This window comes from Oryctolagus cuniculus, chromosome 6 (assembly GCF_964237555.1).
Source record: "Oryctolagus cuniculus chromosome 6, mOryCun1.1, whole genome shotgun sequence".
In the NCBI taxonomy this organism is placed as follows: Eukaryota; Metazoa; Chordata; class Mammalia; order Lagomorpha; family Leporidae; genus Oryctolagus; species Oryctolagus cuniculus.
Genome location: NC_091437.1, coordinates 124,668,398 through 124,693,338, shown reverse-complemented (window position 1 = coordinate 124,693,338; position 24,941 = coordinate 124,668,398). Strand labels below are relative to the sequence as shown.

The window sequence follows — 24,941 nt, the reverse complement described above, 5'->3', positions numbered from 1 at the left end:
ACTGGAGCAGCTACTGTGGAAACAGTATGGAGATACCTCAGAAATCTGAATAAAGACCTACCATATGATCCAACTATCTCACTGCTGGAATTCACATAAACAAAATGAAATCAGCATATAAAAACAATGATCTGAAGCCCCATGTTTACTGCAGCTCTATTCACAATAGCTAATATATGGAATCAACCCAGATGTCCATCAACTGTTGACTGCATAATGAAGTTATGGTATATAATACTATGGAGTACTATTCAGCTGTTAAAAAAAATTAAATCCTGTCTTTTGCAACGAGATGGTTGCAACTAGAAACCACTATACTTAGTGAAATAAGCCAGGCCCAAAAGACAGATACCATATGTTTTCTCTGATATGTGGTAACTAATAGAGTACTTAAAAGGTAATCTAAAGGACTGAAATTGACATTTTGAGATTGTATGATTTTCAGTAGCCTTTGTGTGGGGAGCGACTCGGACTAGACTAAGTTACTGGAATTAAGACTTATTCTATGCATCTGCTCTCCCACAATATGGCGCTAAGAAGGGAGTAACAGCTTCTACACAGCTGCCTCCAGTTCAACCAATAAACAGCAGGACCTGCTCCTGATTGGAGGAGAGCAACGTACTCGGCGTGTGGGTAGCAGAGTTGGGATTGGTGGAAGAGGACTATAAAGGAGGAGAGAGACAGCATGCACCAGGAACATCTAAGGGGAACATCTGAAGGAACACCTGTGCAGCCCCCGAGAGAGCCGGCCGGCGGTGTGCCGCTCCCCCGCGGAAGTGGGGAAAGCGGCAGGGGGAACCGCCCTTCCACGGAGGTGGAAGGGACGGTAGCCAACCCGGGAAGAACCAGCAGCAAACCCGGGGAGGGCCGAGCAGACGAAAGAACAGCGCAGGGTCCTGTGTCGTTCCTCCACGAAGACGGGGAGCGACACCTTTGTTTTGACTACTGAGGGACAGTGTTTTTTTCTTCATACTATTTTTTGAACTCTAACTGAAAATAGATCTTAGAAAAAATTAAATATAGAAATAGGAAAGGTAAGAGGAAAAGGGTTAGAGCGCGGGCAAGAGGGAAAGTAGGATGGGAAGTATCACTATGTTCTTGAATAGGTATATATGAAATTTGTATACCTTAAATAAAAACAAAACAAAGGATTCTCAAACACAAAACAAAAACACAAAATAATAAATCATTAACATACATAAGCTTCAATATACCATCAATAATGAAAAGCTAATACATTAGTAACCCCAGGACTGAAGCAGGTGTTGTGGCAAAGCAAATTAAACCACTATCTGCAACACCTACATCCCATACAAGATTGCCAGGTTGAGTCCAAGCTGTTCCATTTCCTTGCTTGGGATCCAGTTTCCTATCTTGGGAAGCAGTGTGGATGATGGCTCAAGTGCTTGTAACGCTGCCATATAGTGGGAGACCCAGATAGTGTTCCAAGCTCCTGGCTTCAGCCTGGCGCAGTCCTGATTGTTGCAGCCATTTGGGGAATGAACCAACACATGGAAAATCTCTCTCTTTCTCCTGTCATTCTGCCTTTCAAGTAGATGAAAATGAATAAATATGTTTAAAAAATTCTAAGACTGAGATGGAGCAGAAATGGGGGGCATAATGACACATCCTAGTACCTAATTCAACAAAGTGTTATTGCTAAATCAAAAAAAAAAAAGACTGCAACAGGAAGAAAAAGGTATGTGAAATACCTTTAAATTAAAAGGCATGGGTTTATTCTGATTTCTCCATTTCTAATATCAAGGTATACTATGATCTTCCTTTTTAACACATTTGTAACTACTCCACAGGTTATAATCTTAGGTATCATTATCCCACTAATGATACACAATTGTGTTTATCACAAGTTTATTATATTTTATTGATCAGTTGTATACTATGGAGTAAGTATGCCACAATTTGCTAGCCTAATCAATGGAGTTTCTTTAAAAAAAAAAAGGGGGGGGAGGTGTGGGGGGCAGTAGCTTAATCCTCCACCTGCGGCACCAGCATCCCATATGGGCGCCGGTTCTAATCCCAGATGCTCCTCTTCCCATCCAGCTCTCTGCTGTGGCCTGAGAAAGCTGTGGAAGATGGCCCAGGTCCTTGGGCCCCTGCACACTCCTGGGAGAACCAGAGGGAGCTCCTGGCTTCAGATCGGCACAGCACCGGCCGTTGGGGACATTTGGGGAGTAAACCAGCGGACGGAAGACCTTTCTGTCTCTCCCTCTCATTGTCTGTAACTCTACCTCTCAAATAAATAAAAAATCTTTAAAAAAAAAAATCAATGGGGTTATTTCCAGTATGAAATTGGCCAACAAAAAGGTATTATCATAATCAGTGCATCTGATTTGATTTTATTTATTTATTTCAGAGGCAGAGAGGAAAAAATAGAGACAGAGCCCCTATCTACTGATTCACTCCTCAAATGCCCCCCAACAACCTGGGGGTAGGTCAGATAGAAGCGTAGCACCAGGAATCAGAAACTCAGTCCAGATCCCCAGTGCACAAAACAGGGATCCAACTAGCTGCCCTATTATCTGCTGCCTCCCTGGGCATATGTTACCAGAAAGTTGGAATCAGGAGCACAACCCTGATTTGAACCCAGGCACTCCTATCTGGGATGTGAGCAATGATGGAACAAGGACATAAGCCTCAGACATTTTTAGCTCCTTGCCCGAAAGCAGATAAAATTCGCTTTACTCCTTTATCCCTGCTATCTTTCAAGAAACCAGTTCAGTCTCATGTCCAGTATTCTTCCCCACCCCATCCTCTGCAATCTTTTTTTTTTTTTTTTTTTTTTTTTTTTGACAGCTAGAGTGGACAGTGAGAGAGAGAGACAGAGAGAAAGGTCTTCCTTTGCCGTTGGTTCACCCTCCAATGGCCGCCGCGGCCGGCGCGCTACAACCAGTGCACCACGCTGATCCGAAGCCAGGAGCCAGGTACTTATCCTGGTCTCCCATGGGGTGCAGGGCCCAAGCACTTGGGCCATCCTCCACTGCACTCCCTGGCCACAGCAGAGAGCTGGCCTGGAAGAAGGGCAACCGGGACAGAATCCGGCGCCCCAACCGGGACTAGAACCCCGTGTGCCAGCACCACAAGGCGGAGGATTAGCCTAGTGAGGCGCGGCGCCAGCCTGCAATCTTTTTCAAGTTTGAAAGTCAGTGAAAAATCTGTACGAACTAGCTCAGCTCCCCCGACTGTCTTTCCCTTCCCTCAGACCCTTACTCTTAGCCCACCCTAAGGTATGTAGGACCCAGCCTGCTGGAAGGCTGTGCTCTCTGCCACTTGTTCCGTCTCTGTGCACACTGGTAATTGGCCACCTCTAGGAACTTATTTTTCTTCTTGAATAAATTCGTTTTGGGTATCCTATCTCGCCTCTGCTCTGCTTCCATTTTCCTTAAAAACATCCTAAGCACTACCTTAACCACTGCACCAAATGGCCACCCCATGATAAAATTCTTATAACCAAAACATATCTTTAGAAAAACACTTCTTGTAGCTTAGTAAGAAAAAAAGACAAGGGCCAGCAGCACTGTGGCATACAAGGTTAAGCCTCCACCTGCAGTGAGGACATCGCGTAATGGTGCTAATTCAACACCTGGCTGCTTGAGGCTGGTGCTGTGGTATAGCAGGTAAAGTCACCGCATGCAGTGTAGGCACTCCATATGGACACCAGTTCAAGTCCCAGCTGCTCTACTTCTGATCCAGCTCTCTGATATGGTCTGGGAAAGCAGAAGATGGCTCAAGCCCTTGGGCCCCTGCACCCACATGGAAGACCCAGAAGAAGCTCCTGGCTTCAGATCAGCACAAAATCAGCACAGCTCCAGCCATTGTGGACATCCAGGGAGTGAACCAACGGATGAAGACCTCCCCCTCCCTCTCCCTCCTTCTCTCTCCCTCCCTTTCTCCCTCTGCCTCTGCCTCTCTCTCTCTGTGCCTCTCCACAATTCTGCCTTTCAAATAAAATAAATAAATCTTAAAAAAAAAAAAGACCTGGCTGCTCTATTTCTGAACCAGCCCTGATAATGGCCTGGGAAAGCAGTGGAAGATGGTCTAACTGCTTGGGTCCCTGCACCCATGCAGGAAAGCTGGAAGAAACTCCTGGCTCCAGGCTTCTGATCAACCTAGCACCAGCCACTTGGGGAGCAAACCAGCTCTCCTTGTGTCTGTAACTCTGCCTCTCAAATAATTAAACCTTAAAAAAAAAAAAGACAATCATTTAAGATATACTTCACATAGACAAATACATTCAACACATGAGAAATTCCAGTATCTAGTTATAAGGGAAGATCTAATTAAAACCATATTGAGGAGCAGGCATTTGGCACAAGCTGCCAGTTAGGTCCTGCTAATGTGTACCCTGCGGGGCAGCAGGTGAGAGCAAGTAATTTGGTCTCTACATCCATGTGGCAGATTATGTTCCTGGCTCCTGACTTCAGCCTGGCCCAACCCTGGACATTGCAGTTAGCAGACAAGAAATCAATCTTCCCCATTCTCTAATATTAATTAATGAAAATTAAAGAATGCAGCCTACAATCTCATTAATCAGAGAACCAAAAAAATTAGTGAAACTGCTGGAAAAATAACCAGCTGCATGACAACACATACTCATGTCCACCATAGAGGCAAAGAACAGAGAGGTCCTTGTGGGGATTAAAATGAAGCAAGTAGGAAAGGCTTTTATATAATGACACAAACTAAGGAAAATTAGGTCTGTAAAAAGCACTGTGAAAAACAGCATTATACCATGAAGGTTATAGTAAGAGGATGTGACTCAGAGCCAGCACCGTGGCTCACTTGCCTAATCCTCCGCCTGCACTGCCAGCATCCCATATGGGTGCCAGGTTCTAGTCCCGGTTGCTCCTCTTCCAGTCCAGCTCTCTGCTGTGGCCCAGGAAGGCACTGGAGGATGGCCCAAGTGCTTGGGCCCCTGCACCCGTGTGAGAGACCAGGAGGAAGTACCTGGTCCTAGCTTCAGATCAGCGTAGCTCTGGCCGTAGTGGCCATTTGTGGAGTGAACCAATGGAAGGAAGACCTTTCTCTCTGTCTCTCTAACTCTGTCAAATTAAAAAAAAAAAGAGGATGTGACTCAATTCAAAAAATTATTAACTGGGCCAATATCTGAGGAATAAGGATTATTTAAGATATATCCTAGTGAAACAATATACTGAATTGCTTACAGCCCTTGCCTCTACTATTGGGGAACAGTGTATTTTTTTTTCTTACTATTTGTTGAATTCTTTACTTAATGTAGGGTTAATCTTATCAGTTTAAAGTAAACTCTAAGTAGATAATTGTAAAAATTAAGATGGAATAAGAGGAAAGAGGAGGAAGGGTAGAAGTATGGGTGGGAGGGAAGTAGGGTGGAAAGTATCACTATGTTCCTAAACCTGTATATATGAAATAGATGAAATTTAAATAATTTCATAAATAAAATCAAAAAAAAGAAAGATGGACTAAAAGGAGAAAACTTGAAAACACATAAGGAAGGAGGGAACAGGTACCAAAACCTTTCAGATGAATCTAGAAAAAGTCAAAAGTGGTAGGGTATCACAAAATGTTTTAATGACTTTAATCTTCACCATGCTAACTATGAAAAGCAAAATATTTTAGTAGTGGGAAGAACATTATTAAAACTTTCAAAAATTAGCCAAAAAATAAAGCTGGTTGGAGATGTGGAGTTAGCAAGCACTCAGGAACACTTCTCTAAATTTTTAGAGGATCAAGACAGAAAAAACAGTGGCCTGTGTTGTGATACAGCAGGTTAAGCTGCTGCCTGCATGGCCAGCCTCCCATATGGGTGACAATTTTGAGCCCCAGCTGTTCCCCTTAGGATCCAGCTCACTGTTAATGTACCTGAGAAAAGCAGTGGAAGATGCCCCATGCACTTGGGCCCCTACATCCATGCAGAAGACCCAGATGAAGCTCTTGGCTTCAACCTGGCCCAGCTGTGGCCATTGTAGCCATTTGGGGAGTGAACCAGCAGATGGATGATCAATTAATTGATCGATCTCTCTCCCTCACCCTCTTCTCTAACTCAGCCTTTCAAATAAATAAATCTTTAAAAAAAGGGGGGGGGCAGTGTTGTGACATAGTGGGTTAGGCCGCTTCTAGCAATACCACCATCCCTATATGAGAGCTAGTTTCTGTCTTTGCTGCTGCACTTCTGATCCAGCTCCCTGCTAATGGCACGGAAAAGGCAGTGGAAGATGTCCAAGTGTTTGGGGCCCTGCTACCTATGTGGAAACCTGAAAGAAGTTCCCGGCTCCAGGCTTTGGTCTGGGCCAGCCTGGTGGTTGCAGCCATCTGGGAAGTGAACCAGCAGATGGAAGGTATCTCTCTTTCTCTTTCCCCCTCTCTCTCTGTCTTTCAAATAAATAAATGAATCCAAAAAAAAAAAAAAAAAAAGAAAGGAAGAAGAAAAAGAAGAACGAAAAAGCAAACACATCTATTCATACTTGCATTCCAAGGCCTCCAACACAATGGTTTTCACATGGTAGGTGTCAAAAATTTATTTTTAAACAAACAAATGATTCATTAGTCAGTTGAAACTTTAAGACTGCTAAGTATTCACAGATTATTCTAGGAAAATTGGAATACTTTTTTAAGTTACAAGTCATTAATGAATAATACAAAGTTATTCACGAGAACTTGCTAACAGTTACCAATGTGCTATTAATGGTTCCATCACTAACTAATTAAAAGTTGTCTAACGCAGACAACTTTACTTCTCCAGGTCTGCCATATCACCTTCCCTAACCACCAATTTCCATATCTATAAAAATAAAGATAACAATATCTCTTTTTTTTAAACTTTTTTTAAAATTTATTTGACAGGTAAGAGTTACAGACAGTGAGAGAGAGACAGAAAGAAAGGTCTTCCTTCCTTTGGTTCACTCTCCTAATGACTGCTACGGCTGGCACGCTGCGCCGATCCGAGGCCAGGAGCCAAGTGCTTCTTCCTGGTCTCCCATGCGGGTGCAGGCACCCAAGCACTTGGACCATCCTCCACTGCCCTCCTGGGCCACAGCAGAGAGCTGGACTGGAAGAGGAGCAACTGGGACAGAGGATTAACCAAGTGAGCCACGGCACCGGCCTGGATAATAATCTCTCTTTATTCTAAATGCTGGTAATGGAATTTTTAAAAATCCCAGTTTGCAATAAAACTTAGTTAAGTAGAAAATGCTATACTAGAGGACTGTGCTGCGATCATTAGATTCTGCTCTGCCATTTAAATGCACTATTTTATCATTTAAATATGGGAACCTCCAATGACTATTTGTTCTTAAATTTCCAGTTATCAATTCAAAAAGTCATTAAATCATCAAGACACAGTTAAATAAGTTTAAAGGCAGTGGTTTTTAAAACACAACTATTTTGGACTATATTCAGTGACTACTAACCAAGATACTTCCTTTTAATAAATATACTCACAACATATCATTCTTTCGAAAAAACACTGCTAAGTTTCAGTCCCCCAGAAAATAATGAAACACAGACATACTTGAAAGATACTGTCACTACAATAGAATGTTGTCACAGGATAATAGTCTCCCATTGTTTCACACAGACAAAACCAAATATTAAGAAAAAGTGAATAATATACTTCTCATAGACACCATGTAACAACATTCTTCAATATCTAATAATCAATTTTGAGGTGATAATCTAAAAATGGAATATAAGTGCTCATTTGTACACTAGTAAACAAATTACTTTACGAAGTTTAAAACTTTAAACAAGGGAATTAGAAATGGATCACATTTGCCTATACAACTTCACACCCAAGTGATCATAAAATTGCATGTGGCAAACATCAAATTTTCCAGAATCAAAATCAAAGGAAACTCTGTACTCACTGAACGAACACTCCCTTGCTTGTTAACGTGTCAAATGCTTTTTGAGCCATTAAATTAAAAAAAAAAAAAAAAAGAATTTGGGGGGGAGACCAAACTGATACAGACAGTTATGCTTTTTATATGCTTCTAATTCTATACACAAATAGCCTTCTAAAGACTATAAAAATATGTATTTCAACTTGTCATTTATTTAAACACATTACCAAATCAGAACCAAAACACATTAAGAAACAAAAAGTAGTAGTGTCACTAACATATATAAAGATTGGTCAGACTTTTCAAGCAAACAATAATGTATTAATATTCTAAATAATCACTGTACTTTATTAGTAAAATAAAAAGCAACAGAAATACAAATTACTAACAATATTTATAACTTCATAAGTGAATATTTTTACCTATAAGGTGGCAAAGTATTGAAAATAACCAATGTTAAGTCTCAAATTAGCTTAGAAGTGACTTTACAAGTTAGCACTAAAAGACAAAGACATCTGACAAAAACATGTTTGGAACCAATGTTTTCATTGTTAAATTTAAGATTTTGAGCTATTATTCACATAAAGATTACTCAGAAGGCATCATTTCTACAAAATTTTAAAATGTATTTGTTACTTAAAAATCATTCATTCCAGAGAAAATTCATTCCAGAAAACATCCAAAATCAAGAAAAAGTCCAGATTCATTTCTATTTTCAACTTCCCAAGCAAAAACTAAGTACAAATATTAAAATGGACTTATATAATAAAACTATTATTTTGCTATGAGCAAATAATACTTCAGACTCAAATGCAATTCAGGTAAAATTTTCACATTCATACAAATCCAACACTATCAATAAAGCTATCAAACTGAACAATGTATATAAAACAGTTTAAAGTTTTTAAAGCTAAACTTATCTAAAAAGTAGACTACTTGGTTTATTATCCACAAAATACAATGAGTTCTGTATTATCTCATATACAAAAATTATCTTTCCAGTCTTCATTTTTACTATTCTCAATGTTTTTTAAATTACCTTAGCAAAAGATGCTCGATGAAATGAAATCAAAATATGTGAATGTGTATACAATCTAAACACTAAGCCCTTTATTGTGTACTGAAAATGCTATGTGCTTCAGTCTCTGGCAGTCCTGTGGACTAGCAAAACTCAAGACTCTAGTAAAGAGATTCAGTCACCAGCAGGGTTTGGATAAACGAAGGAGAACAAAGGAAGGGGCAGTGGGTTGCTAGCTAACCAGAAGTCAGCAGGTCATCCATTATCATCCCTGTTCATACCCTACAACCTGGCAAACTGAAACAGATATTGCCCTTTCCTATGTACTAAGTACCCTCAGCAGAAGATGAGACACTCCATGAGAAGAAAGGACTGGCTGCAATGAATAAGAGGAAACTGGTAGAGGTGACAGAAATGTTCTAAAACTTGATATTGGTGGTAGTTGTTACATGACTGTGTATTTTCTAAAAATCACTGAAATATACATATAAAAGTATTAAATTTCAGTGTATTTTAAATTTTTAATTCCAAAATGAAAACAATGTAACTAAAACATTAGCATAATTAATAAACTATTAAACAGGACATTATAAACATTCTATACAATTTTGAAGAATTCTATGACAGCTTGTTCAGATTATATTTATTTCCAGGTGTAATCAAGGTTTCTGTTACTCTTGTAATTTTTAAATTACTCCTGAGAATTTATGAAAGAGTACTATGAGAAATAAATTATGAAAAATTAAGTATTCATTTAAAAATATTATTCTCTGCCCCCTCACCCCCCAAAAAACCAGCAAATATCCAGAGGTGCTCCAACAGCACTGAAATACCTAACCATCTGTACTTATTAGGATAAATAAAAATGGAAGATACTTAGATGCTAGCATCTAAACTCATCTCTCATAGTTGCTAGAGTATTTAGAATAATAAAATTCCATTTATTTTTAAAAAGATAAACAAAAGAAGGGAAATAAGCTTATATAGTTCAACTGGCTTTTCTTCCTAACAGTAAGTTGATTAAATACATGAGTTATCCTGGAGCCTGTGTTGTGGCAAGTCAGGTGAAGCCACCACCTGCAGTGCTGGCATCCCATATGGGCACCAGTTCAAGTCCTGGCTGCTCCACTTCTGATCTGACTCTCTGCCATCACCTGGGCAAGCAGTAGAAGATGGCCAGGACCCTTGGGCCCCTGCCCCCACGTGGGAGATCTGGAGAAAGCTCTGGCTCCCAGCTTCAAATTGGTGTAGCTCCAGCCATTGCAGCCATCTGTGGAGTGAACCAGCAGATGAAAGACCTATCTTTCTCTCTGCTTCTGCCTCTTTGTAACTCTGCCTTTCAAATAAATAGATGAATCTTTAAAAAAAAAAAAATTGGTTATCTTAAAATCTAATCTAGCTAAACAGTAAATATTTGATTAATTAAATTCCAGTTCAATCAGTTGCAATTACTTTACCATATGCTAGGTCCTGGGTCACAAATGCAAATATGAAAAGTAAAACTAGTCAAGATGCAAAATTGACAAAGTCCTATAATGACAAAGTTTCAAAGTCAATTCAGTTACCAAAAATTTAAATTAAAAAAAAAAAAACTATTCCACTGCTGTTTACTGATCTTTATGCAAAATGCATACAAAACTCTCATACAGAGTTAAACTCTACAATTAAACGAGCTTTCAATGAGAAAAATCACAGGGCAAGGAGTACAAACACTATTCACCCTTATACAATGTCTCAAAAATTATGACAAAAGTTTATGGCTATTTGAGGATGAAGAGGGGAAAAAAGATTTTCTACAAAGTCCCCACAGTTAAAACAGCAACTATAGCAACGTCAACTGGAATTTAAACATCTCTGGATGTGAGTAAGAATAGTTACTTGATAAACGTGAATACATTTTATGTGGGTAAGAAAAGCCACAGAGACACAGAATAAAAACAAGTTAACTATTTGTGCATGCTATGTTGAGGAACCACAAAAACCATTCAGCTAAGTGAAAGAAGCCAGACACAAAAGATCACACAGTATATGCTTCCAGTTACAGGCCAGAAAAGTCAAATGTACAAGCAAAGAAAGCAGATTAGTGACTACTAGCGATAGGGAAGGAGATTAAATGTAAATGGGCATAAAAATCTTTACTGTAGGGATGATTTACTGTGATTTATGATAACAATCCTTGGTCCCATCACTGAGTAAATTTTTGTACATTGAAGTAGATGAATTTTAAGCTATATAAATTATACTTCAAAAGGGCTTTTTTTTAAATACAGTTATTCCTATGAAAGGATACTTAAGGATTCAAACATACCACCAATTTGTAGTGTACTCTTGTCAGTGCTAGAAAGGGCTCCTAATTTTAGGTCCTGATTTAGATCAACGAAGTTAAAAATGAACTGCAAATTTACTATTTACAGTGCACACAAGGATACTTACAAAGTTCAAGGAAAATATAATTACAAAAAATTTACTTTGGCACAAAATAATTTTGATATGTATGCACAGGTTTTTTTCATAATTCACATTTTCAACAAACTGTTTTGAAGATTCCCAAAAATAAATAGTATGTTCAGTTAAAATTATAAACTGGGTAGCATGTGTCTCAAAGCTGCTATGAAGATTAAATGAAATAATGCATATAAGACTCAGTACTAAAGTTAACATACATATGCTATTAATACTAATCCTAAGTCATTAAAACTCTCCCCACAAATTTCTCACATAACTACACACACAAGTTGAAAGTAATTTTATTCATGAGTTTTTAAAATATAAAATATTTGCAAATTAGAAAAAAGATTACTCAATGATTACAGAATGCAATACTCAAAGTTGTGATTATAACTTAATGATCCACCCTTGAAAGTCATGTAACAAAATTTAATTCATCTATAACCAAAGAGAATATATCTTCAGATACTATGGTTTTAAAATTTTATAAAATAAAAAGTATCTTAGTAACGGAAAAACTGTAGGCCCACTAGTTTCAAATAAGGTCACAATTTCAGAAATCATCATATATTTTAATGAGTTTGAATCTTATTTTATTAAATATGCATCATACTTTGATTCATCTACCTCTTAAGCAGAAAAATACATCAGAAATTTTTGTCAGTTTCAGGAGGATTTCATAGAGCTAAAAAGCTGGGGGTTTTTCCCCCCTAGAATCTAGTGTATATGATTTCCAGACTATCCTGAAATGTCCAGGTATATGATCATACACAGGATTAATGTTCATTATCTGCTTGGAATTTTGAAAATATATTATCTTTCAACAGATGGTGAAAAATCAATGTTAACATCTACTATCTAAGAAATAAAGTTTGTAATCAGAATGGTAAGTGCCTGGCTGAATTGATTCATTGCTTAAGAATACCTCAAAGAGTTATACTGTCACATTCCTTTGAATTTCAAAATTGAATATCAAGAAGCATTAGGTCTACAATAGTATTTTTAAATGAACACTGTTCACAAAAATAATTATGGATTCCTTTAATATTAGTGCCCTTTAAAAATCCCATTTTCCAAAAATAATTACTATTGTTAATAACAAAATGTCAGGAAGCCAACATGTTTATAGATTTCAAAACATGAAATACGAAGGGCTTTAAAAATTTGTGGGAAAGTGGAAATAAAAGAGTATGCTAATTTCCCATGAACTATTCAATGTTCATGCATATGTGTCTGTCAGAGAGGATGTATGGAAATGATAAAGCACTTATAAACTCATCTGAAAACCTGGTACTAAGATATCAGTCTTTCTATTGTTTCCAAAACCCTTGTATCCTCTTGAAACCTATCCTGAATATATTAAAATAACCAGCTGTTACAGTCTAAATGTTTGTGTCTCCACAAAATTCATTATGTTGAAAGTTAAATCACAAACATGATAGTATTTAGGAGGTGGGACCTCCGGGGAAGTAACTTGTGAAAAGGATTAGTGTCTTTATAAAAGAGGAACAAGGTAACTCCTTTCCCACCACACCGTCTGTGGACATAGTGGGAAGGTGCCAGCTATGAACCAGAAAGTTGGTCAGAGGCTTCATCTTTGGCTTTCCAGTCTGCAGAACTAAGAGAAATAAATTTCTGTTGTTTATAAGCTTATGGTATTTTGAAATAGCAGCTTGAACAGACTAAGATACAAATGAATGGCCATTTAATTGGCCATATATTTGCTTTAATTTTGATTCTCTTTAGTAATATTGAACTCATCTATATTCTAAGCCTCTTAATGTCTATATGTCACATACTGTATCTACTGAAGAAGAGTTCAACAGACACAAAGCTTCTAAACATGTTTTAAGAAAGAAGAAAATTAAGTTAGAAAAGATCTTCCGACACTGCAGAAAATTACATCTTTCTGCAGACAATGTTACATGCCAGTCATCATTGAAAATAGTGAGAGTAAAGACCACTATGAAGATAAACTGATATGAAAAGATAAACTTAGAAAACAACCCCCAAAAATTCTAACAATTCATCTCTCTCCAACTTGAGAAATATCCCAAAGAAATACTTGACTACTTTTTATTTGGTCAGCCTATACCAGTTTTTAAGAAAAACTATGTGAAATCTAAAGGATAACCTCAGACAAAATGCAAAAGATACCAATGAGGTAAAACCCAAACTTGTGGCATTGGAGTTACGTTAAGACAGAGACTTAATATTCAAATCAATGTGGTCATACAGAATGAGAGAAAACACCTACAAAAATCACATATCTGATATGGGTTTAATTTTTAAAAATATAAAGACCATCTACAACTCACGAACAAAAAAAAGTTTTAAATGGGCAAAAGAGTTGACTATACATTTCATACAAGATGTACAAAGGACCAATTAAGCACAAGAAAAATGCTGAACATAATTAATCCTTAGAGAAATGCAAATTCAAACTGTAATGAGACACTACTTCATATTCATTAGGATGTTTATTATCAAAAAACAAAATCAAATAAGTATAAATGAGGATGTGGAGAAATTGGAAAACCCTCATATACTATAAAATGGTGCCATCAACCGTGGAGATCAGCATGGCAATCCTCAAAAAATTAAACATGGAATTACCATATGATCCAGCAATTCCACTGTTAGATGTTTACTCAAAAGAACTGAAAGCAGAGACTCCAACAGCTATATTGTACTCACATGTTCATAGTAGCATTACTCACACCAGCTATAAGGCTGGAGGAAACCAGGTGCCATTCAGTGGATAAGCAGGGAACAAAATATGCTTTACATATATAATGAATACACAAATTTTTGTCTTACAAAGGAATGAATGAAGAATAAATAGGAATTAAATTCTGGTACCTGCTACAAAATGGATGAATCTTGAAAACATCATGCTAAATGAAATAGGCCAGACATACAGGACAAATATCAAATGGTTGTATGAAGTACCTAGAAGAGTCAAATTCATAAGAGACAGAAAGTAGAATAGTTATAAGGAGCTGGAAAAGAGGGTAATGAGGGATAGTTCTGGTCACAGCCGTTGGTGGGAATGGAAAACAATGAGAAAGCACTTAATGCCACTGAATTTTACACTTAAAATTTTACTTAAATTCTGTGTTATGTGTATTTTACCACAATAAAAAACTGCAGTAGTTGTAATAATAATAAGAAGAAATTTTCAATGCAAAGTAATACAGCTTAAAGACTATGGAATCAACAAAGAAATTATCAAACTGAGGCACTTATATTGATTATGTGTTTTCAGGCAGGTAATTTGATCACTCTGAAACTAAGTCTTCTTTTCTTTGAAAGAAGATTATACTAGATGATACCAGTGTTTCTTTTCAATTCAAAACATTCCATAAAAGTACTTCTGGGTGCCAGAAGAACCAAAGTTGAATATTAAGGCTGCTGTCACTTAAATAGAAATAAAAGAATTAACATCCAGTTAAGTGTTTGTCCTCTTAAGATGTTCAGTTAATCAGAATGTTAATTACAAAAGCAGACAGATGAATAGAAACATGCCTCTGGTAAACAAGGAATAGAAATCTCTCTCTCCAGGAGCATAATAAAAGACCAAATCTAAGTTTGAGGCCTAGCGGCCACAAACTTTAATATCATTAAGGACAGGGTAGTTGAGCAAACTATTTTACTCCCTGTGGGGTTACTTATTTTCTTTATTTGCTAGTAAGTATTGCAGGCATTTTTGTTTTTTTTTTAAGAATTGAAGGGCCGAGCCGGCGCCGTGGCTCAATAGGCTAATCCTCCACCTTGCGGCGCCGGCACACCGGGTTCTAGTCCCGGTTGGGGCGCCGGATTCTGTCCCGGTTGCCCCTCTTCCAGGCCAGCTCTCTGCTATGGCCAGGGAGTGCAGTGGAGGATGGCCCAGGTGCTTGGGCCCTGCACCCCATAGGAGACCAGGAAAAGCACCTGGCTCCTGGCTCCTGCCAGGATCAGCGCGGTGCGCCGGCTGCAGCGGCGGCCATTGGAGGGTGAACCAACGGCAAAGGAAGACCTTTCTCTCTGTCTCTCTCTCTCACTGTCCACTCTGCCTGTCAAAAAAAAAAAAAAAAAAAAAAAGAATTGAAGGGCCGAACTTCCATTGATGTTGAAAGGATATAAGGAGCAGTATCTGCCTCACCTGTAATTCAGACACCAGATCAATACCCTAAGCCTACTAGCACGAATTCCTGTTATCTTCTGATTACACTAACTGAAAAACAGATTCCACAGAAGCATCTTTCTCTAACAAATGAATTGCTCAATAACAGCACTAGTTAAAACCAAATCTTTGGCACTGTGCTAAGTAAGGAATGGGTGGTTGGATGGATCCCTCAATATTAAAAAACAATGTGTTTTTGCACATTCCTCTTAGAATTAAAATGGCAATGACATGTATAAGTAATAATTATGGAAGAGGAGGAACATCATTCTTAGGCAGAATTCCAAACAGCACAAACTTCAAATAAAAGCAATTTTGCTTCAATAAAAGAAATTCAGAGCTGCACAGCAATGAATCTGGCTGCCTCACAAAGTAGCTAACATTCTTTGAACAAAATGTTCACGCAATGGGTAGATGACTATAAATCAGATGTGTCATGAACACTCAGAGATTGAGATAATGTCTCATATTTCACTCAACACAAATACTGACAATTCTATGAGATTAGCATTACAATAATATCTATAAACTATTAATTGCAAACTAGCAGAGTTCAGATTGAGTAGCTCTTCTGTTGAAACTTCTCAATCTCATGGAAATTCATTTCTACTACAAGACATGAAGCACACTGTGAATTCAAAGCTGAAAAAGGATAATGTACAACTTCACTCCTTCAAGTAAAAATGGTATGAAACACTTTAGAATAACATAATCCTCCATGAAAATCCTTGTCCAGCCACTACATGACTTTAGATAACTTATTAACTTCTCTGAATTTTAGTTTTAAAAGAAGTAAATATCTTATTTCATAGGGTCCTTATAAAAGCTTTATTAAATTAGATACCTAGCACTATATAAAAAATGCAGTATTCTCTTTCATTTCTTACCTATCCTGTAATAACACACTTAAAAGTTACCTTCTCCATGTTCTCCCTGACTTTCTAAGCCACGTACTATTTTCATACTCTGAACGTAGAAAATATGTAGCATGTGTTTCTCTATAAATAAACACAATTTTGGAACCTTCTAATATAGGAGAAAGTGAATTTGAGACTATATTATGATCTTTCTCAAATATAATCAGGAAGAAAGAGGGCTAATGAATAGTTTAACTATTTTTAAGGGTTTACATAAAAAAAAGTATATATCCTCATTCAAAGAAACTTAGAAAATTCCTCCTCCACCAATCCAATGATATTTGTGTATTTAATTATATCATTAAAGCACAATTCTACAGGATGTCTTCTAAGCCATCCCTGAAAGTCCCAGGGAAATTTTCTGCTTTCTTCAAAGTATAAGAGATACTGCTTCGACCTCACTTTTTCAATTTAAATACATTTATTTTCATATGTGTCTTCCCCATCAGTCTAAGTTTTCACAGTCAGTGACTATGTTTTACCCTGTTTGCACTCTACTGCACTCTTTTCCCAAACCAACACATAGCAGCACAGAGCCTATCATAATTCAGGTAATCAAAAAATATTTAAGGAATGACATCTAATCTCTATCAGTAAGTTTTTTGGGGCCGGTGCTGTGGCACAGCAGGTTAAAGCTCTGGCCTGAAGCACTGGCATCCCACATGGGTGGCAGCTCTAGTCCCAGCTGCTCCTCTTCCAATCCAGCTCTCTGCTACAGCCTGGGAAAGCAGTAGAAGATGGCCCAAGTCCTTGGGCCCCTCTACCCACATGGGAGACCCAGAGGAAGCTCCTGGCTCCTGCCCTCAGATCGGTGTAGCCCCGACCGTTGCGGCCATCTAGAGGGTCAACCAGGGGATGGAAGACCTCTCTCCCGCTCTCTCTCTCCCCGCCTCTCTGTAACTCTGACTTTCAAATAAATAAAATAAATCTTTTAAAAAAATAACTTTTTTAAGAAAAAGAGTAAATAGCAAGGTCATAAAAAAGAAGTAAACATAAACTTCAGGAACTTATTTTTAAATTAAAATTATAGTTCAAGAATATATAAATCACCAACATTCATGTAATGGAATTCTGTACAGCAACAAAACCAAACAATATAAAAACTATATTCCACAGCATGACTATCCATACTGAATGTAACAAACACGTAGAGTGACAGATACACATCAAAAACGAATATATGTTGTACAATACCATTTATATTAAGTCCAGGAAAATAAACTAATCTATGTTACTAGAAAACAGGATAATGATAAACCTTGGAGAAAGGAGAAAAAGAAATATTTTTGGATCCTTTTAATGTTATTTATGATCTTTGAATTGGTTACCAAATTTTCAGTTCAGTTATTAATATGTCAAGCTGTTCACACACAATATACTTTTCTGTAGATAATTAATATTTCAATTAAAATTTTAAAAACAGAATTGAAAATGTACTATTGTTCTGTTTTGAAAAGAAAAAGAACATTAAGACCCAGGAAGCATCTTGAAACCCAGCAGCACTGTCACTACAGAAACATGCACAGCACTATCTGTAAGACTAACACTTCATTCTGATAGGAGCAAGAGGGTTGCGACACTTACTGCCCACTGACCAGCTCTTTAGTGATTCTCAAATTTTAACAAGAGATAAATTCAAACTTAATTAATGCACTTGAGATTCCAGCCATTAAATATTACTGATCAATGTGTCTTCTCTAACAGAACCTACACCAGATCCTATACTTTTCAATCCTTTTCTAAGGGCCTAACAGAACTAAATGTAAATACAATGTAAAATAGTAAGCAAATAAAATATTTCTGAAAAGTATACTGTCACACATTTGGAAGCCATGTAGAGCAGAATTAACAATAAAATATAACCAAAAAGTTCACAAAAAGTAAATTCTTAGAGATACAGTAATAGCTCGTCCACGGACGCTAAAATATTCAAGTATTCGGCCGGCGCCGCGGCTCACTAGGCTAATCCTCTGCCTTGCAGCGCCGGCACACCGGGTTCTAGTCCCAGTCGGGGCGCCGGATTCTGTCCCGGTTGCCCCTCTTCCAGGCCAGCTCTCTGCTGTGGCCAGGGAAGGCAGTGGAGGATGGCCCAAGTGCTTGGGCCCTGCACCCCATGGGAGACCAGAAGTACCTGGCTCCTGCCATCGGATCAGCGCGGTGCACCAGCCGCAGCGCGCCGGCCACGGTGGCCATTGGAGGGTGAACCAACGTCAAAGGAAGACCTTTCTCTCTGTCTCTCTCTCTCACTATCCACTCTGCCTGTCAAAAAAAAAAAAAAAAAAAAAAAAAAACAAACAAACAAAAATATTCAAGTATTCATGTTAATAGGAAAATGTAAATGAGAAAAATAATTTATTTTCAATCTTACAGTACATGTTTATCTGTACTGATTAAATTTCATTAGCTTCTAGCTCACATGTAATTAAGTTTAATTCAGAAATTATTTTAAATAAAAAGTAATATAAACTGTTGTTGATTTACATATAGATTAGTAATTCAAAACATTAAAATTTTTTACATTGACTAAAGCCTTATTTTGAAAGCTGTAGCTTATAGTAAAAGTGTTTTATACAAAATATAAAAGGATACTTCCAAAAGTTTATTGAAAAACAGAAATAAATTTATTTTGGTGCAAAAAAATTGGAAACCCATGAATACTATAGGTCTGCCAAAAGTTCATAGAAAATATGGACCACATAAAAGACTGCATGGTTTTAAAACTTTTGGGGGCTGAAATAAGTGTATCTTTTAATTCTATCTTTCCACAAAATTTTTTGAAGTACCTTAATATACATATAATCATATCTGTAACTTTAATAAACTCTAGAATGTGGAATCCAAATGAAATAGCTTGTATAACTTGAAGAAGGGGAAACCATGAGTGGGAACAGAGTTGACATTTAATGACATAACAAAAATTTACTCTACGAAAATAATCCTCACTCACCACAGGAGTTAAATAAAATTCCCCATCTTCATACTGATTTTGATTTAGTCAAGCAGTATATCATGTATCTGGCATTTCACTGAGTTCAAACTGCACTTAACTAAGCAGTATCTAAATATACTGAATTTTCTATTTACTACTTTGAATACAGAGTTGCTAAGAATAGACTGATCAAAAATAATTTATTTCCTATTAACTAACTTAAAGCAACTATTTGAAAGCAATATATTTCTGTCAAACATAGCAAAAATATCACCACAGAATAATGCAGAAGTGGTCTTATCTACAAAAAAACAAAGCATAACCAAGTAAATATTAACATTCTGTGATCTCAGGCTTTCGTTATTTAATTGGACTATTTTGTTACAAATGTCTACAGACATATTAAACCACAGACAATATTTATAGTAAGTCCTACACATACTTAAAATAAGCCTCTCTTATTTAAATATTCTTTCCTATACAGGTGATAACTTATTTTAGGAATTCTGGCTTTTTGAAGAAGAAATCTCTATAGTATATTGCAATATTTATACTAAAATTGTTTTAGCCTTACACATAATAAATAAATCAGCACATAACTGAGATAAGTTTTCATAAATACCTATTAAAACTGCTAGCAACATCTCAACTGGTATAAATCCCACACTATTTCTTGATAGATCAGAATATAGAAGTTGGAATCAAACGCAGCATGTGCTATGTATTTGCAAACAAAAACTTAAATGTATCTCTATATAACATAATAAAGAACATTAAAATATGGGTGAGTTAGAACAGCATGAAATTTATTAAGATAAATCGTCCCTTTTCTCCTGCTCTCTCTCGGCCCTTCTCTCCTGCTCTCTCTCGGTTCCTCTCTCTAGCCTCCTCCTCTGGGCTCTTGGCTCTGCTCTCCTCTCTCCTCTTATCTGCTCCATCTTCTCTCCTTGCTAGCTCCTCTCTTCTCTGTTTCTCTCTTATATTCTGTTTCTCCTTTTTTTCTTCGCCGCCCCTTCACTCTGGTCTGCAGGTTGTACCCCAATAAACCCTTTCCCTTGCAAAAAAAAAAAAAAAAGATAAATCAAGAATAATCATCAAATAATGGAACTGGTTTCAACTACAATTTCTATTTTGTTTTTAATTTTCTCTATCAGTATAAAATGTCCCTGAAAATGTAAGAATTTACATTACTGATTCCATTATTAAATCTATGTATTATTAAAGGAACACTGAAATATTTCAGATAAATTATTTTTCTTAAACATCACTGAATAAAAACTTAATGGAACATATATCTTATAAAAATAAATTACACACTATGATGAGAATGCAAAAGATGTATTCCAAATTGAAGTAATTCACCTTTTAAAATACTAAAACAATTTTCACTAGAAAATAATTTCATATATTTAAGCAATTATTTCTTTTAATACATGAAATCATTCCTTTCAACTAAAAATGTATGATTAGCAACTATTGGCTTGCTTTCTGTGAATCTCTTCAAATTAAAGGTAATGTGATCTTCAATTAAAGCAATTCCGCCCTGAATGAAAAAGATTAAAATCAACATTTCCCAAAATGTAGCTACTAGCGACATCAAATATATTCTAACTCTATATAATGAGTATAATTTTCACTCAGTGGCTATGAATGAGTGAAATTATTATTCAATAGATAAATATTCTGGCCTTGATATTAACTCACAGTACTTTTTTTGAACCTTTATAGCCCCTCAAAAAAAAAATTGGGCACTTGTGCATTTTATGTCCTATTACAATATGAAAAAGCAGTACTTTATAATACCTCCAACATGGATTGTCATTAAACCAAAGAGTTATTACTGGACAAAATATACTATGAACATATTTAAGAAATTAAAAAGATTTTTTAGTGTATCAGTAAAAGCCAGTACTTCAGATATTTTCTAATGTTTTGCATAAAACAAACATATGGACATAAGACGTTTGGTTTTTTCCCTTCCAAGATAATAAATAGAAATTAACGTAAACCACATTTTAACGTAATACTTACCAGCATGTGGGGAGTTTCAGAAGTTTACCATAAAGAGCAGTACTGAAAGAGGGAATAATCGGTACAGGTAAGCAATAAGATCCACTACAATCCAAAGACGTTAGTCCTGCCTGGAAACCGAATATCTGAAACAAAAGAAAAGATCCAAATGTTCACAGAAACAATCTTTTAATAAGCACAGGATGAAATACTTCAGTTTCAATTTGCTGTACGACAGCTGCACACTAAGTGTGTTCCAATGTCGTCTTCCACTTTCCAAGCGATCAGAATTTTCTTTTATTCAATTTGACATTAACCAAATCAAAATTAAGATATATAAATATACAGTATTTCTTTCACATCTCTGAAAGATCACCACTCTTTCTATTGACTAAATTTGTAAGTTCCACATTTCTATATATAGCCCTAATATAGTAGTTTGTTAAAATGTTCATTTTTTCATAAATAGCTGACTGCATTTTCTACCTTCTAAAAAATAACCTTAATAAGTGTTAATATTTTATAATTAACGTAACATTAAGTACAAGAACAATCTTAAAAATGTGTTTTGCCTTCAAATTGCATTATACATACATGAAAATGAACCTACAGAATGCTACTCCTTCCATTTTCTTTTGTGAGGTTTTACACACAAGGAAATTTGAAATATGGAAATTTGAAATAAACTACTCTTCATATGTTTATAGTTAAAATGAGCAGATCACACAAAAGAGTTTATAAGCAATCCTTGAAATTCATAGACAAGATATCTATCCCAACAGAAAGAAACAATGTAACATCACATTTGATATGAAACATTGTAGAAAACTGGCATTTCTGCTTCAATTATTCCCAGTGTGATAAAAGATAAACATCTTATACTGGGAATTCTGAAACAGCAATACAAAGAGCTATTGTTATTCAAGATGCAAAAGCAATTTAACCCCAAAATTTGTCTTATTATTTTTTATTCCTTGGATTTACAAAGTAACAACTTCCACACAAAGGTAGCTTAAAATATTCAAGGAAAATGCACATTATGGAAAAACTCTGCATAGATTTCAAAAAAATTGTGCACTGAAAATAAATTATCTTTAAATTCTATTTTCCATAAGCATTTTGAAATAACTTTACATATACTGATTAACTATAAAATTATATTCTGAGACATGTTTAAAATTTCCTAATTTTTGAAAATATTTGTTTAATGAGTATAAGATGATCAATTTTTTAAAAGTGTTAATCCATTTCCAAATGTTTTCAAAAAGTTATCATGTCATGATTATTCATCAAACTGTCAAGTCAATTGTTCTAAAATAAATTTCCACTGAATAAAGTAACATTTCAGAAATAAGGCATTATTGAAAATGAATCTCGATGTGAATGGAAGGGGAAAAGGAGCGAGAAAGGTGAGGGTTGTGGGTGGGAGGGAAATTATGGGGGGGAAGCCATTGTAATCCATAAGCTGTACTTTGGAAATTTATATTCATTAAATAAAAGTTTTTAAAAAAAGAAATAAGGCATTATTAGCAATGACATTTTCAGAGAAAATTCATTTCAGAAGACCTACCCAAGTACTATCAATTCACATTATTTAATAATGTAATTACTATCAAACAATGTATCAAGGTGAAGTGATACATCTATTTAACTTCTATAGGTCTTTATTAACCAACTGGTAAGAAATACAGGATTAAGAAGGGAAAGGAAAAGTCACACTTCTAATACTAAAGCGATTGCTTACAATCATTCATTAAAATTTAGGTATTTCACACTCATTCCTTTTGAGGACCTGTTCTGAGCAACACTGTGTGCTGGAACTGTGCTTTCTAATTCCTTCTAAAGGCCCATTATTTCAAGGATACTGAAAACTACAAATTAATATGACTTAATCCCAAACACAATTATTCAAACAATGTCTAACCTTCACATATTTCTAGTCATATGAATAAGGGTAATACCTTAACATGTCATATCACCTTATGTTCAATAAGAACTCTCAAAGCCACTTTCTAATTTTCCATTACATGCTCCAACAGTATAATCAGAGACACTATCATTAACCACACTGCAGAGGAGATCCCCTGCTGGTTGTGTGTAGAACTGCAAAGGAGTACTAGGGAAGTTGCCTATCACTGTTGTTTTCTAAAAAGTTTATATTTCCATCTTACACAAAGATGCTTCTAAGGAAAAATTCAAGTACATAAAAACAGTATGGAAGAAGGTACATTCAACAAAGTAATTATCTTCTATAGATAGCCAAATTAATTTTATACTTAAAGGATCGTATTGGGCTTCCTATCATTCACCACATCAAAAATAACTATTTCAGTTTCACACCGGTGTTTGGCAACATGTGGAATACATGCATTCCAGATCAAAGGGCCTAGTTCAAATCCTGACTACTCTGTTTCCAATCCAGCTTCCTGCTAATGCTTATTCTGGAAGGCAGCAGATGTTGGCTCAAGTACTTGGGTCCCTAACACCCACATGTTATGGGATCCTGGCTTTGGCCTGGCCAAGCCCTAACTGTTGCAGGCACTGGAGAATGAACCAGCAGATGGAAAATCTCTGTGTCTTTCCCTTGGTTCTCTGTCTTTCAAATAAAATAAAAATCAGAAGTTTTAAAAATAATTATTTCAATAAAAAATTTTAAACTCCTTCTAAACTTCATCAAAGATATACATATTTACAGTGACTATGTAACATAATAATTTGTCAGCATCTTTTGACCTAGATTATAAATACTGAATCTGGAAAAAGGAGATCCAGCAAAATGTGAATCTAAGTTGCTAAGGAGGATAGTTTATATAACCAGAAATAAAGTGCTGAATATTATAAACCAATAGTCTAAAACAGTAAAAATGTATGAAGCAATAACTACCAGAAGCAATTTGAGTAAAAGGAAACGCAAACTTGAATAAGATTAACTACAAATAACATTAAATGGAAAGTTAAACATGTAAGGCCACTTAAAAATATGCAATTAGCAAATAATAAAATACAACATCGATACTCCAACATGTTACAACAAATGTTCCTGACAAGATCTCAACAAAAAAAAAACTGTAATAAATTTAGCAACATCATAATACAAATTATTTCATTTTAAACAAAAATTACTGTGATGAATTAGTATTTGCAATTTTAAAATCATAAAAATCAAGTGATAACAAAAACATAAGTTATGTAAAATCATTTTTATGTTGTTGCCATTTTAAGACACACAGTAAAATAATATAGCTAGCATCTTAAAGATGCTTCAACAAAGACACAAGTAATCATTGTCCCTTTCTCCTGGAAAGGGAAGGTTGATTCTCCACTTACCCTTAAAGAAAAACAAGCTGTCAGACCACCACCTCCTCTGCAACAAGCAGTAAAATAACATTTGTCTCCTTTCATCAGCAAGTATCTTCAAAGAGTAGCCCAAAGTCTACTACAATTTTTTTTTTTTTAACCTACACACTTAAACTCCCCAATCTAGTTTCTGGGTAAGTATTCACTGAAACAAAAGATAACTATGGGGAAAATGGTACTTAGGTTTTTCAATTATGGAGGGAAAGGAAGAAGTATTATTTCTTGCTTTTTCCCCCCTACCAATAATTTAAGCAACTAA

At 36.0% G+C, this 24,941-nt stretch overlaps 1 protein-coding gene across 22 annotated transcripts in view; it reads right to left on the bottom strand.

The window, feature by feature from the left end:
• VPS13B (vacuolar protein sorting 13 homolog B) overlaps positions 1 to 24,941 on the bottom strand; it is a 778,478-nt gene that overhangs the window by 656,179 nt on the left and 97,358 nt on the right. For 19 of the 22 annotated variants that reach the window (XR_011389260.1, XR_011389259.1, XM_051844655.2 and 16 more), the window contains one exon: positions 21,347 to 21,471. Coding sequence is in view for 18 of the 22 variants with exons in the window: in XM_051844655.2 (XP_051700615.2) it covers positions 21,347 to 21,471 (125 nt within the window). In the remaining 4 variants the exon portion in view is untranslated. Of the gene's footprint in view, positions 1 to 14,166; positions 14,257 to 20,210; positions 20,370 to 21,346; positions 21,472 to 24,941 lie in introns of those variants that run through there. The other 3 variants (XR_011389261.1, XR_011389262.1, XM_051844666.2) reach the window with 2 other exon arrangements.